General features: G+C 41.3%; 2 protein-coding genes across 2 annotated transcripts in view; both read left to right on the forward strand.

Annotated features, from left to right (window-relative positions):
• Positions 1 to 5,140: 5,140 nt before the first annotated feature.
• Positions 5,141 to 8,297, forward strand: LOC310873402 (uncharacterized protein; the record flags this gene model as incomplete). The annotated part of the gene is made up of 5 exons (XM_083785772.1): positions 5,141 to 5,340; positions 5,600 to 5,713; positions 6,439 to 6,552; positions 7,843 to 7,956; positions 8,201 to 8,297. Coding segments are annotated over 5 exons (639 nt in total), but the record flags the coding sequence as incomplete, so codon positions are not given.
• Positions 8,298 to 8,323: 26 nt separating this feature from the next.
• LOC310873413 (NACHT, LRR and PYD domains-containing protein 3-like) overlaps positions 8,324 to 14,959 on the forward strand; it is a 95,556-nt gene continuing 88,920 nt past the window's right edge. Inside the window, exons 1-5 of the mRNA XM_083785783.1 lie at positions 8,324 to 8,388; positions 9,266 to 11,090; positions 13,227 to 13,395; positions 13,698 to 13,728; positions 14,783 to 14,844. Of these exons, the coding sequence (XP_083641909.1) occupies positions 9,349 to 11,090; positions 13,227 to 13,395; positions 13,698 to 13,728; positions 14,783 to 14,844 (2,004 nt within the window). The 5' untranslated portion in view covers positions 8,324 to 8,388; positions 9,266 to 9,348. The remainder of the gene's footprint in view (positions 8,389 to 9,265; positions 11,091 to 13,226; positions 13,396 to 13,697; positions 13,729 to 14,782; positions 14,845 to 14,959) is intronic.

Genomic DNA, 14,959 nt, shown 5'->3' on the forward strand with positions numbered 1-14,959 from the left:
TTTGCAAAAGAATATATGTTAATGACGTTTAGAAGCTTTAAAACACTTTCCTGGGGGTCTTCATGTGTGTAATATGTGGTTTTAGCTATTTTAGATTGTAGCAGTGAGCCCAGTGTCTCTGATGTCATGGACACTGGTCTCACTACCTTCCTGGACTACAAATCCCATAATTATTTGGTGCACTGCTCCTCCTTGTGGATAGGGGGAGAGCTGTCTTACTGAGACAACATGTAGTCCAGGAAGGTAGTGAGCCCAGTGTCCATGACATCACCGGGCTCACTGGAATCTAAAATATCTAAAACCACATATTACACACATAAAGACCCCCAGGAAAGAGTTCTAAAGCTCCTAAACGTCATTAACATATCTTTTTTTGCAAAAAGGGTGAAGTGTCCCTTTAGAAGTGTCTATTTGTACTACGTCTCTAAATGTTTTGATGAATTGAACATGGTGGACCCTCTTGTAAACAAGTGTATAATGCTTAATTGGGTCGTCCACTCACAGTTAACAGTCTTTGTATTGAGTTTGTGCTTGAAATGTACTGTAATTCTGCAAACTGTTAATACATATTTCAATCAATCAATCAATGTGTGTGTGTGTGTGTGTGTGTGTGTGTGTGTGTGTGTGTGTGTGTGTGTGTGTGTGTGTGTGTGTATAGAATAGCTGGCATGACAAAAAGCAAAGCCAAACAACTTGCCAAATACTGTTCTGTCTCGTCTGTTATAGGCAGTTTGTCTGTGTGGAGAAGGAGGTGCCATGTGTATCCCTAAGTGAACATGAACTGTCAACCCCGTTATATTTGTTTCCTTGTAAAATTAATTGTAATTTGTGGATTCAAATAAAGAAATCGAAATGTGTGTGTGTGGGTGTGGGGGTGTGTGTGTGTGTGTGTGTGTGTGTGTGTGTGTGTGGGTGTGGGGGTGTGTGTGTGTGTGTGTCTGTGTCTGTGTGTGTGTGTGTGTGTGTGTGTGTGCGAGCGCGCGCGCGCGCGGTGGGTGGGGTTTCGCATAGTAGGCTTATCGAGTATCGGGTCTGTCTGAGGCTGAGCACTTTAAACACAGAACACTGCAGTTGACCATTTAGATTGTGGACAGCTAGTTGGACACAGACAACTGACTGACCACTATCTGGACTCCATGTATATCCTCGTCTGGATGAAAGCCTATACAGATTAATATCGGGTAAGTGTTTTTTTTATCACTTTGGAACTGCAGTGCCGTTTTTACAGTGTTTATACAATGGCAGAAACAATCCATCGATTTGTTTAGTTTTTTCACATGCCGTAGAATAATATGGTTGCACATTTCAGACGAAATCACAATAAAGACAGTAAACTGCTACTTTATTGTGGACAAAACCATAAAGCACTATAAACACTATATAATATAAACACTTGTTTTGCAACAGGGGCCACCGTGTTCAATTCATCATAATGGGCTCTATGCAGCCTGATACCTTTGACTATATAGAAGTAGTCTATTTGTACGATCTCTAAATGTTTTGATGAATTGAACATGGTGGACCCTCTTAATTGTAAACAAGAGTAATGCTTAATTGGGTCGTCCACTCACAGTTAACAGTCTTAGTATTGAGTTTGTGCTTGAAATGTACTGTAATTCTGCAAACTGTAAAAAAAAAAAAAAAAAACTTCCGCGTTCGTCGGAAGCCACTTTCAACTGTCAACGTACGGTCATGATTTTGTAAATTGTAGGAATACATTTCAGTTCTTTAAACCACACTATTTAATTTGATAATGTGATGGCGTAGTTTTTCATAGTTTGTATTATTTGTGTTGCGACGTTGACATGACGAAATGAGTTAGAAACGTCTTAAATCTCCCGTTATCGGTGTTGCCATGTCCACTTGTTATAAGCGGCTTTGGTCTTGTTTTTCAGTAAAGTAGCTTGAAAATATTGACAGTATTGCAGGTTGTGGTTTTTTTGGGCTTGTTTCTAAAGTGTAGTTGCTTATTTAGGCTTGTTCCCTGATGTTGTTTAAACCTGTGATTCTGCTCAAACATTGACATAAAGCCAAGGACCCCCATGTATTTGTGCACACGGACCCCCATTTGAAAGTTGTGTCATTTTTCTTTTTTTTCTTTTAAATGTTTTATCCCACGATTTTGTAACCCAGTTTTCTTTTCACCCAGTGCCAATTATCTAATGTAATCCTGGGCGCTACACTTCCTCTGCCAACCTGGGGGGGCAGCGGACTGACCTCATGCCTCCTTCTATGCATGAGGAGTCCAAGCTGCTTCTTTTCACCTGACAGATGAGAATTTCCCCGGCCGGACGTAGCGCGTGGAAGGGACACGTTATTCCGACCAGTTCCTTTCCCCTCCATCAGGCGCCCCGGCTGGCCAGGGGGAGGCAGTATAGAGACCAGTTCCTTTCCCCTCCATCAGGCGCCCGGCTGTCCAGTGGGAGGTAGTTTTAGAGACCAGGATTACGGCATGTTTTTGTGAGGGTATCTACCCTAGGGGACACGGGGAGAACATGCAAACTCCACACAGAAAGGCCCTATCGCCAACCCCCGCCTCGGGTATGGGCACTGATGACGCGGAGGAGGGAACACGCCGCCAGTGCCCACAGCGTCCCCAGCGGGAATCGAACCCAGGACCTTCTAGCTGTGAGGCGACAGCACTACCAACTGTGCCACCGTGCCCCATTGTGCCATTTTTTTATTTGTATAAAACAAAAACTATTTTGGAAAACATCTGATCTACAAGCTCACAGCGACATATTGTGAGCTTATAGATCTGCTATTCTCAAGTAGCTGCCGATGTATAGTATATAATTAACCTCGCATCACCAGGCTTTCCACCGCCTCGGAGGAAAGCCTGGTCTCTGTTTCAAAAGTCCGTATGATCCGCGCTGGGGCCGGATGATGTGGTTACGTCATGTTGTAGTATTGTTTTGTAGTCGCCAGACAGGATGAACAGGTGAAATGGTGCCCAGGCTAGTATATAATAGACAGTACAGCTCATTTGTGGAGTGGCTTATTTTCATAGACCTGATTGCTTATTGCTCTCACACAATCTGGCAACACCGGTTGCTACACTGCTGTGTGTAACAGCTGGAGGCGAGAGGAAGCTGTTGCCACAGCTTCCTCAAAAACTATTATTTCTCTCAAACAATGTGGCCCACATTGTTTGAGAGAAATAATAGTTTTTGTTTTATACAAATAAAAACCTGGCACAGAACATTCTTCAGATCCGTGTGCACAAATACATGGGGGTCCTTCACCAAGGGGCCAGCTAGGCACTCCAACGTTGAAGCACTGGGCCCTAGTGGTAAGAGGAAGGACTGCAGGCGGACCGTCGCGGACCCGTGGATTCATGACGAGGAAACCCCCGTGCAGCATCTGGGCTTTAACATTGTGCGCTCGGTTGCACTTCCGCATTGAATCGGCGAAAAAAGGGGGAAACAGACGGTCCTTCCGGGTGCTTAAAACGCCACTGAGCAACTTCCACTGACATGAACATGAATAGCAACTTTACTGAAAAACAAGTTACAAAACTCACATTTAAGACATGTTTAACCCATTTAGGCCTGACCTCTGCAGAATTTAAAAAGAAATCTTCGAAATCCTCCAGTTTTCTTAAACAAATATTTTCATGATTTAAAAAAACAAAAAACAGACCTATGAGCTTGTAGATCTGCTATGTTTCAATAGCTAAATTATAACATAATGTTTAAAACACCAAAAGGGGTTCCCGCCCAAAATGGGTCCCATTTAAATCGAAATTTAAAATAAATCTTCAAAATCCTGACGGTTTTCTGAAAAACCTCATGTTTCTGTATCAGTGGTTCAATATATATATATATATATATATATATATATATATAATACATATATATACTGTATCAGTGGTTCAGTATTTCATGTCAAGGACCCCAAAAAATATATGTATGCCTCCGCCCCCCCCATCTGAAAATATGTTGTTCCAGGGACCCTCCAGAAGCAAAAAACATTTGGTGCCACATTTGAGCTCACTATGAGCTCCGTCTCGGGCATCAGACCGTACTAAGTATATATAGTACGGTCTGATATATATATATATATATATATATATATATATATACTTAGTACAACCTGTTAACTGCAACCTCCGGTTGCAATAAGGCCTGCGGGTCCAGTTACAGTTCAATAAGGGTCCAGTTACAGTTCAATAAGGGTCCAGTTACAGTTCAATAAGGGTCCAGTTACAGTTCAATAAGGGCCCAGTTACAGTTCAATAAGGGTCCAGTTACCGTTCAATAAGGGTCCAGTTACAGTTCAATAAGGGTCCAGTTACAGTTCAATAAGGGTCCAGTTACAGTTCAATAAGGGCCCAGTTACAGTTCAATAAGGGTCCAGTTACAGTTCAATAAGGGCCCAGTTACAGTTCAATAAGGGTCCAGTTACAGTTCAATAAGGGTCCAGTTACAGTTCAATAAGGGTCCAGTTACAGTTCAATAAGGGTCCAGTTACAGTTCAATAAGGGTCCAGTTACAGTTCATTAAGGGTCCAGTTACAGTTCAATAAGGGTCCAGTTACAGTTCAATAAGGGCCCAGTTACAGTTCAATAAGGGTCCAGTTACAGTTCAATAAGGGTCCAGTTACAGTTCAATAAGGGCCCAGTTACAGTTCAATAAGGGTCCAGTTACAGTTCAATAAGGGTCCAGTTACAGTTCAATAAGGGTCCAGTTCCAGTTCAATAAGGGTCCAGTTACAGTTCAATAAGGGTCCAGTTACAGTTCAATAAGGGCCCAGTTACAGTTCAATAGGGGTCCAGTTACAGTTCAATAAGGGCCCAGTTACAGTTCAATAAGGGTCCAGTTACAGTTCAATAAGTGTCCAGTTACAGTTCAATAAGGGCCCAGTTACAGTTCAATAAGGGTCCAGTTACAGTTCAATAAGGCCTGAGGGTCCAGTTGAACATCTTCTTGTGACAATATAACAATATAAGTTGGAAACCGGCTGTGTGTGTGTGCGCGCCGTGCGGGCGTGTCCGCACATTGTGTATATACAGCAAACATTGACTGTTGTCTGGTGTTTTGTGACTATGTGATCCTGACAGGTTTAATACAGAGCAGAGATGAGTCACCGTGAGGAGAGAGAGGAGGGAGCTGACAAACATCTCGTCCACAGAGCAGAGATGAGTCACCGTGAGGAGAGAGATGAGGGAGCTGACAAACATCTCGTCCACAGAGCAGAGATGAGACGCCATGAGGAGGAGGGAGCTGACAAACATCTCGTCCACAGACCAGTGTCTCCAACAACCAGCTACATGTCTGTGAAGAGTGACTCGTCTCTACCTCCTGACTTCAGTAATGAACCTGGACCTCCTGATGCCAAGTATGTGAATGCACCTATAAATACACTATAATACGTGTACAGTATTTGCGTAAATTATTTGTGTACAGTATGCAACATATATGTTTAAAATATCACCTGTTATTGTACTGTATATTTAGTAAGATTGTATGGTTTCCATTATTTTATTGATATTTAATTTAATTTACTTGTCATGCAATGGCAAGAGACGGAACAAAAAACTCTTTAGAAACCCTTTAACTAACTTTTTCATTCACACAAACATTTTCTATGATTCCAGAAGTCTGTACCACAGAGCAGAGTCTCCAACTCCCAGCCTTCTGTCTGTGAAGAGTGACTTTTCTAAAGACATTCCTCTTAACTTCAGTGATGAATCTGGACCTCCAGATACACAGTATGTCAATCCTCCTGTACAATATATACACTAACACTATACAATATATACACTATAATACTACTGTACAATATACACTATAACACTGTACAATATACACTATAACACTATACAATATACACTATAACACTGTAGTCTTTGCATACGCATGTAAGGTCGTCAGGGCTAGGGCAAGTGCTACGGGCCATGATGGAGTTGTTATACAGAATATGATAACAATAGTAGCCTATGACTGGTAGAACATGGGTGCAATTTGGGAGGAATAAAAACACTTTTCTTTCTTTATTTCTTTCTTTCTGTGTGATAAAAATACAAATGAAAAAACATATTTTTGGGCAGACTCTTGCTGGAGCTTCATTCATTCAATGTCAGTTTGACTACGCTTCCACCTCTTGGTTCTCCAACATCTCAATGTCACTAAAACGAAACTTCAGACCTCCCAAAATAACTGAACACATATTGAATAAATTTACTTTTGTTTCTATGATTCCAGACGTCTGTACCACAGAGCAGAGTCTCCAACTCCCAGCCTTCTGTCTATGAAGAGTGACTTTTCTAAAGACATTCCTCTTAACTTCAGTGATGAATCTGGACCTCCTGATACACAGTATGTCAATCCTCCTGTACAATATATACACTAACACTATACAATATATACACTATAACACTACTGTACAATATATACACTATGGTCCTCATTCACACAAACATTTATGTTATTCCAGACGTCTGTACCACAGAGCAGAGTCTCCAACTCCCAGCCTTCTGTCTGTGAAGAGTGACTTTTCTAAAGACATTCCTCTTAACTTCAGTGATGAATCTGGACCTCCAGATACACAGTATGTCAATCCTCCAATAGCCTACAATTCAAGGTTCAATGTTGTACTTTATTGTTCCATCCTGTGTACACTACAGGTACATAAGAATAAAACTGTATTGTTCCATCTTGTGTACACTACAAGTACATGAGAGTAAAACTTATTTGGGTTTCAGACAATGCATCAGCATTATATACACAACATTTTATAACGCAACCATGTGATCTCATGCTAAGTTATATCAATTCCATAACAAGACATAACATCTAATAATGTCGTATCAACCCTGTTCAAAGTCCATCTACAGATTGTAAGTTACTGTGTGAGCAGTTTGTGAATGAAGTGGTACAAATCACAGTGTGGTGTTCAGTAGACAGGCTGGCTGCCTGTGTGCATGTACAGTATGTGTAGAGTATGTGTACAGTATGCCACCTATACATTTAAACTATCACCCGTTAGTGTAGGCCTATTGTATATGTAGTAACTTAAAGACGGTTACAGTACAATATTAAGCTTGATGTTTATTTCCCAAGTGAGAAACAGACTGGAAGCTCTATCCACATAATAAAGTCACTTCCTCCAAGCTGGTGGTTTCCTGTCAGACCAGAGCCATAGAGTAAGACAGAGTTAGGACATTGAGGGGCAGAAATCTCTGAGTTCTGTTGGCAAAAAGTAAAAGTATTGTACAGTGACAACTATAAACTCTCTGTAATGTTTATGTTGTACTATTACTAATAATCAATCTAAAATAAAGGTATTTAAGATCATTAAAGCTGAGTCCAGTGCATTCTGCCAACTCCCGGTCCAGGACTTTGTCACTGTTCGCTATGCTCTTCACCAATAGAAGTCTAGACGTAGAAGATTGGACTGAAGCCCCATGAAGTGAACGGAGTTGTGGTAACTCTGTCTTACTCTATGGCTACTACTGACTTATAGTCCTAGTCTGGTGTACTTGCGCCCCCTCTTGGCCAGGCCCTGTAATAAAGCAATAAGCCACAAGAGGTCTCAGGTTACCATGAATTTTACAATGGATGAGAGGCGTAGTGAGACATGAGCACATCGAGTGTCTCCAATCAGAATCAAGTATTGGGACTATAACCGTCTTAGAACTAAGTTTTTGACATGCCTATAAACCACAACATAACAATTTCTATTATGTTTTTGGCCATTTTATTCAGTTTACTTGTTGCTGCAATGCTGTGAGAGGAAAGTAAAAGATGTTACCCTTTTGGAAGTAAAATGGAATGTAACAATACAAAATAAAAAACTAATTGACCGTGTCATTCACACAAACAATGTCTATGATTCCAGACGTCTGTACCACAGAGCAGAGTCTCCAACTCCCAGCCTTCTGTCTGTGAAGAGTGACTTTTCTAAAGACATTCCTCTTAACTTCAGTGATGAATCTGGACCTCCAGATACACAGTATGTCAATCCTCCTGTACAATATATACACTATAACACTATACAATATACACTATAACACTATACAATATACACTATAACTAGCCTAGGGATAGAAAAGCCGTTTAGCTGGTTAATTATTAGCCACATATCCAACCCAAAATATAAATGTAATAATTAATCAATCAATCAATGATGTATTTTGGGATCTACATAGGAACCAGGTGGCTCCAATGAGGATGTAAATATGTAATCATGTCCACAGAGAGAGGCGTGGTGAGACTGAGCAGAACCCTGGACTGAAGACACCCAGTCAAACCACACCTGGACTGAAGACACCCAGTCAAACCACACCTGGACTGAAGACACCCAGTCAAACCACACCTGGACTGAAGACACCCAGCCAAACCACACCTGGACTGAAGACACCCAGTCAAACCACACCTGGACAAAGTAAGAATCTGCACTCATTGAAAATTCATAGTCAGACTAAATGTGACCAAATTTGACTGGGGCCCATTGGAGTTTTTGTAATTTTCTTTTTTTCCCATGTCATATGAAAGCATGGAATCATACCTTCAAGTTGACATATTGGTTGTTCAGTTTGACCAACCAGTTTTGGAGATATGGCTTATAGAGTAATGTCTTGCAGAGAAACATCGAGTTGAGAAAACAGGCTTGAAAGGTTCACTCCTGTGGACTCTAACATTACACCTAGCTTCATGTTTAAGCATTTATTTTATATTTACATGTCTTCTGTGATCTCTAACATTACACCTAGCTACATGTTTAAGCATTTATTTCATATTTACATGTCTTCTGTGGACTCTAACATTACACCTAGCTACATGTTTAAGCATTTATTTCATATACATTTCTTCTGTGGACTCTAACATTACACCTAGCTACATGTTTAAGCATTTATTTCATATTTACATGTCGATTTCAGCTCTGACACTTATTTCAAACATGCTCTAGTGAAGAGTCTGCCTGTGCTATTAACTAATTGTGGATTAAACAAAAATATTAGTTTTTCTCCTCTGGTGAAAAGCTGGAGGCTGCTCGATGGCAGGCTCTCAGTCAAATCTGGTCACAAATGGTCAAATGATCTGTCTGTATCAATTATATCTAAGTGCAAATAATGAAGCTAAACATTATCAACTCAACAACTGGACAAAAACAGCTGATCTTGTGTTGTTACCTTTGGCAAAATGTTTCTTATCAAATAGCATATTATCTGGGGGTAATTAATTAGCAATGTGTGCTGTAAAAGATGTAAAGTTATAAATTAACCTGAATGTTTTAAACATAAATGTTCTTCTCATTTCAGATGTCCGTCTGCAGGTTGATTTGAACGATTATAAGGTCAGTTTGGAGGTCAGATCGGACAGTCTTGATGGAGTGAAAAACCACATGACGGAAGAGTCTGGAGACTCCGTCACCAGCACCTACTCAGAGCTCTACATCTCAGCGGGACAGAGTGAAGGGGTTAATAGCCAACATGAGGTGATACAGCTTGAGAGAACTTCCAACATGAAGACCTTCCATGACGATGCAATCAACTGCTGTAAAATCTTTAAGATCATCCTCCCTGGCAGAGAGAAACCCAGCGAAACAGTTCTGACAAATGGCATCGCTGGCATCGGAAAAACATTCTCTGCGCGCAAGTTTGCTCTGGACTGGGCAAGAGGTTTGGAGAATCAAGATATAGATCTCCTGGTTCCCTTTTCATTCCGGGAGCTGAACTTGGTCAGAGATAAGCAGTACAGTCTTCTCAACCTGATCCATGATTTCCACCCAACGTTAAAGAAGGTCACAGCAGAGCAGCTCGCTGCCTGGAAAGTTTGCTTCATCCTCGATGGCCTCGATGAAAGCAGGTCTCCGTTGCACTTCGACGAAAATGAAATCATCTCTGATGTCACAGTGACATCATCGGTGGATGCTCTGTTGACAAACCTCATCAAGAGGAATCTGCTCCCCTCGGCCCTCCACTGGATAACCACCAGACCCGCAGCAGCCAATCGGATCCCTCCTGCATGTGTTGACATGGTGACAGAAGTGCGAGGGTTCACAGACCCCCAGAAGGAGAAGTACTTCAGGAAGAGATTCAGTGAAGAGAAGCTGGCCGACAGAGTCCTCTCACACTTGAAGACATGGAGGAGCCTCCACATCATGTGTTACATCCCACTCTTCTGTTGGATCATTGCTACCGTTCTGCTGGACATGTTGAGGACACACACCACGATAGGACAGCTGCCCAAGACCCTGACTGAGATGTGCTGCCACTTCCTGTTGGTTCAGACAAACACCAAGAAGCAGAAGTATGACGAGACTCGTGATGTGAACAAGAAAGAAACAGAAAAGGGGACTCAACAGCAGCTCACTAAGACTGGCAGGCATGTTCTTCTGAATCTGGGCGAGCTGGCTTTTAAACACCTGAAGAAAAGTAGCATCATGTTCTACCAAGAAGACCTGGAAGAGTGTGGTCTTGATGTGAAAGACGCCGCGCTGTACTCAGGAGTGTGCACACAGATCTTCAAAACAGAGAGTGTGCTGTTCCAGAAAACGGTCTACAGCTTTGTTCATCTGATCTTCCAGGAGTTTCTGGCTGCAGTCTACCTGTTCCACTGTTTCACACAGAAGAACATGGAGGTCCTGAAGCCATTCCTGGGAGATAAATACAACAGTAACAGCTCCCTCTCAGACTTCTTGAAAGCTGCCGTGGAAAAATCCCTGGAGAGTAAAAATGGCCACCTGGACCTCTTAGTCCGCTTCCTTCATGGCCTCTCACTGCAGTCCAACCAGAGTCTGTTAGGAGACCTGCTGGGTCACACAGAGAACAGTCCAGAAGAGATCCAGGAAGCCATCCAGAACCTGAAGGAGATGTTAAGTGATGAAGATGTCTCTCCTGACAGATGTATCAACATCTTCCACTGTCTGATGGAGATGAACGACCACTCATTACATCAGGAGATCCAACAGTTCCTGAAGTCAGAGAACAGAACAGAGAAACTGTCTGAGACCCAGTGTTCAGCTCTGGCTGTCATGTTGCAGATGTCAGAGGTTCTGGAAGAGTTGGACCTGGACAAATACAACGCATCAGAGGAGGGGCGAAGGAGACTGGTGCCAGCTGTGAGGAACTGCAGAAAGGCTCGGTTAGTAGTTAACACATTGACTTGACTGCCAATCACGTCATGTTACGTCGCATCGAATCCATCGCTTGACTGCCAAGCACGCAGTATTGTGTCCTATGGTCTTTTCAGTGGATTAGTATAGATGGCGCTCTTCATCAACGTACTGTATGAATGATGCTAGGTTGCTAGGCAACAGATAAAACCAGAAATGAACCAGAAGTGAAAGTCTGCCTCCCGTCCGCCTCAATTTAAACAGAAATGTGCTTTGGATAAAAGTGATACATGAATGCACCATTTACAATGACGCAGCATTTTATACAGCCGGTTCCATGTTTTCCCGATCTCAACCCTGTCTGCATGCACAGGACTGCTTCAGTGTCAACCCTGTCTGCATGCACAGTACTGCTTCAATCTCAACCCTGTCTGCATGCACAGGACTGCTTCAATGTCAACCCTGTCTGCATGCACAGGACTGCTTCAATGTCAACCCTGTCTGCATGCACAGGACTGCTTCAATGTCAACCCTGTCTGCATGCACAGGACTGCTTCAAAGTCAACCCTGTCTGCATGCACAGGACTGCTTCAATGTAAACCCTGTCTGCATGCACAGCACTGCTTCCGTAAGATTGCATTGGAAAAACATGCTGACTTCAGTGTTGTCCCTGAACGCGTTCAATGAACGATCGTTCACAAACACGTTCATATTTTAGGTGAACTTACTGTATTTCTGTTTGATGAACGTCATTGTGAACGCGTTCATCTCTGGCGTGTGTGAACGTCACTTTCTCACGTTCAACTTCGTTCAAGAGTGAGTGTTTCCTTAGAGCCTTCCAGGCCAAATCCCCGCTAAGACACACCCTAAACAGGCCTTAATATCTAACGGAAAACCCACCAATAAGTCCTTATGTGACACAATTTAACGAATCTTTCTCAGCCGTACAATTTCACTGGAGCGTGCAGCTCGCATCTCTGCATGAGGATCCTGTCATGCACGCAGACACAGAACATCCCGACTCCCGACCCAAACACTGGAAACTTATTGTTGTTTGATTAAACATAATGTGCCACGAAAAATAGCTTCCAATAGGTTGCTATTTTTGCGTTGAGGAGGTATTTGTCCATATACATGATCGCCTCGGTCGGCCAACTAAAGACATCTCCCTCCACAGAAGCGCTGTGATGCCCGATTTATTCTTCATCGTACAACGTGTTCCATGCTGAAAATGGCTGATCTTCAAGCCCACAAAGCGTTGCGTCCGTGACGCGTTGTGAGCGTCTAGATCAGCTATTTTCAGCACGTGGAGATATGCAGGCTGTGAGAACTGAACTGAGAACTGAGAGCCTTCACAATAAAAGCATGCAGCTTTCACAAGTTGGCCCATAATTAAGACAAGGAAAAGGATTAAGAATTCTCCACATTGCAAAAGAGCTATTTCTTCCTAAATGTAAAAATATATATATAATAAGGAATTAATTTGGTTAATGTTAATGGATAAATTGTAAAAGTTGTAACTTTATTAATCCCAAAGTTATTCCCAATAGGAATATAGTCTGCGGTTCTATGGCTATGGGCTGCAGCAATCATTTAGAAAAACAAAAAGCAAAGAAAAAAAAAGGAAAATAACTAAAATAGAAAAACAAAAAGCAAAGAAAAATGGAAAGAAAAAAGGAAAAATAACAAAAATTGTTCATTTTTTGGAACCATGAACTTTAGTTCAAAATGTTGAATGATGAACTATGAACTGAACTAGTTAATTTTTAAATGTTTGAACTGTGAACTGAACTAGTTCATAAAAAAGATGACTTTCCAAACACATGGCTGACTTCAAATTATACTTATTCCATTACTATTCCAGGGGTTCTCAACCCGTGGGTCGCGACCCCTCGGGGGTCCCCAAATAATTTGCAATTCAGTTGTTTTCAATGCAGTTTTTGTATTGGGGGTGGGGAAGCGGGGCGGGGGCGGGGCGGGGGTCGCGAGACATGGCCAAAGCATCCCTGGGGGTCCCCAGCCAAAAAGGTTGAGAACCCCTGGTCTATTCCACAATACTGTTTATGTCTGGATAACTAGATAGGAGATGTTTTAGTTAACTTCCATGACAGTGAACTAGGTATCATTTGTTTTGATATAATCTCTTATTTAATCTGCATTTACAGACTTGTTGGCTGTGGACTCAATTACAGTAAGACAGGTGTTGAAGCTGTGTCTTCAGCTCTCAGCTCTAATCCTTCCCATTTGAGAGAACTGGACCTCAGTGAAAACGACCTGCGGTACTCAGGACTAGTGGAGCTGCTCTGTGCTTCACTGAAGAGCCCACACTGTAGACTGGAAGTTCTAAAGTAAGATACATTTACCACTTTTATTATGATCACTTCTGTTTTATTATTTACTGACAGTATTATGTGAATAGAATATGAATGCTGTGGTGAGAATGTATTAATAAGCTTGATGGTGAGACATGGTAGGCGAATAGGGAAAAAAAGTTAACTAATAGCTATCACAATGAAACTTCTCCAGTTGATTAATTATATTAAGACTAAGATCTTTTGTATTACAAGTTTTCTGAAATGATATGTTTAAATATGCAAATTATGCATTATATGCGCTAATTTGCATATACATTCCAGGACGATAAATCTGAAGATTGGATAAAGCCAGGTTCAAAAGTATGGTTTCATTTTGTTGACATATTAGAGACAAAGACAATTTTAGGGGATTTTCGATATCTCTAATTATCACTCCACAAATCAGAAAATAGTTTCAACAGGCATAAAAAACCCACATTTTTGCCATGTTTTATGAATAAAATGTGATGTAAATCAGGCTGTGAATGAGAAATCAACGAACCCTTCTCTAAGTTCCTGCAGAATATAGTTATGAATAAGACTGGAAAGTTGTGTGCATGTGACTGTGTAGGTGTATGTGAGTGCAACTGAAGTGGAGATTCTTTGTCCCAGGTATGAGGAAAACTCATTTTGAGAAAACGGCCTTTAAAGATTTGTATTGTAAAATTCCAAAACGTTTTATTTGAAGCCACTATTTTGAGAAAAAATATCTCATCCAAACCTTGGCAACAACGTATTATGCCATATATCATTAGAAAGGTCTGGACCTCGAGCTGACTGTGGTTGGATCCAAATATGGTCACTTCCTTTGTACCAACAACCAATCATGAAAATAGAGAGGGTGGATTTTCACCCAGCAAAACGAGCTGTCATTGGCTAAAATAAACTACTAAAATAAACATCTAAATCTGTATTTTGACTGTTTATTTAGCTTTAGTTTGAAAGAAAACATGTTTAGGAAGCAAAATAGCACAAAACTGAAAAATCATGATTTCACTTGCCATGTCTCGCCTTAAATGCTTGTTCCAACCCGTCACTTATGTTCTTAGTTGGCCGCTAAAAAAAATAACATCTGAGAGGTTATGATCTTCTTTTTCATAATATTGGGGGAAATCAAACTAACATTCAGTCTTCATAGTCTTTGATATCTAAATTGTTATCTTCCTGTTATTCTGTGCTGTCATGGTGTTGTCTATTCCACACTCTGCTGCTCTAAATACTAGATAACTAGATTTGTTCCAGTTAACTTCCATGACAGTGAACTATAGGTATCATTCATTTTGTATTGATAATCTCTTATTTAATCTGCATTTACAGACTTGCTGGCTGTAAACTCAGTGAGACAGATGTTGAAGCTGTGTCTTCAGCTCTCAGCTCTAATCCTTCCCATTTGAGAGAACTGGACCTCAGTGAAAACGACCTGCAGGACTCAGGACTAGTGGAGCTGCTCTGTGCTTCACTGAAGAGCCCACACTGTAGACTGGAAGTTCTAAAGTAAGTTACCACTTTTATTATGATCACTTCTGTTTTATTATGTACTGTAT

The sequence above is a fragment of the Protomyctophum parallelum genome, assembly GCF_964188405.1.
Source record: "Protomyctophum parallelum genome assembly, chromosome: 1".
NCBI classification, from domain to species: Eukaryota; Metazoa; Chordata; class Actinopteri; order Myctophiformes; family Myctophidae; genus Protomyctophum; species Protomyctophum parallelum.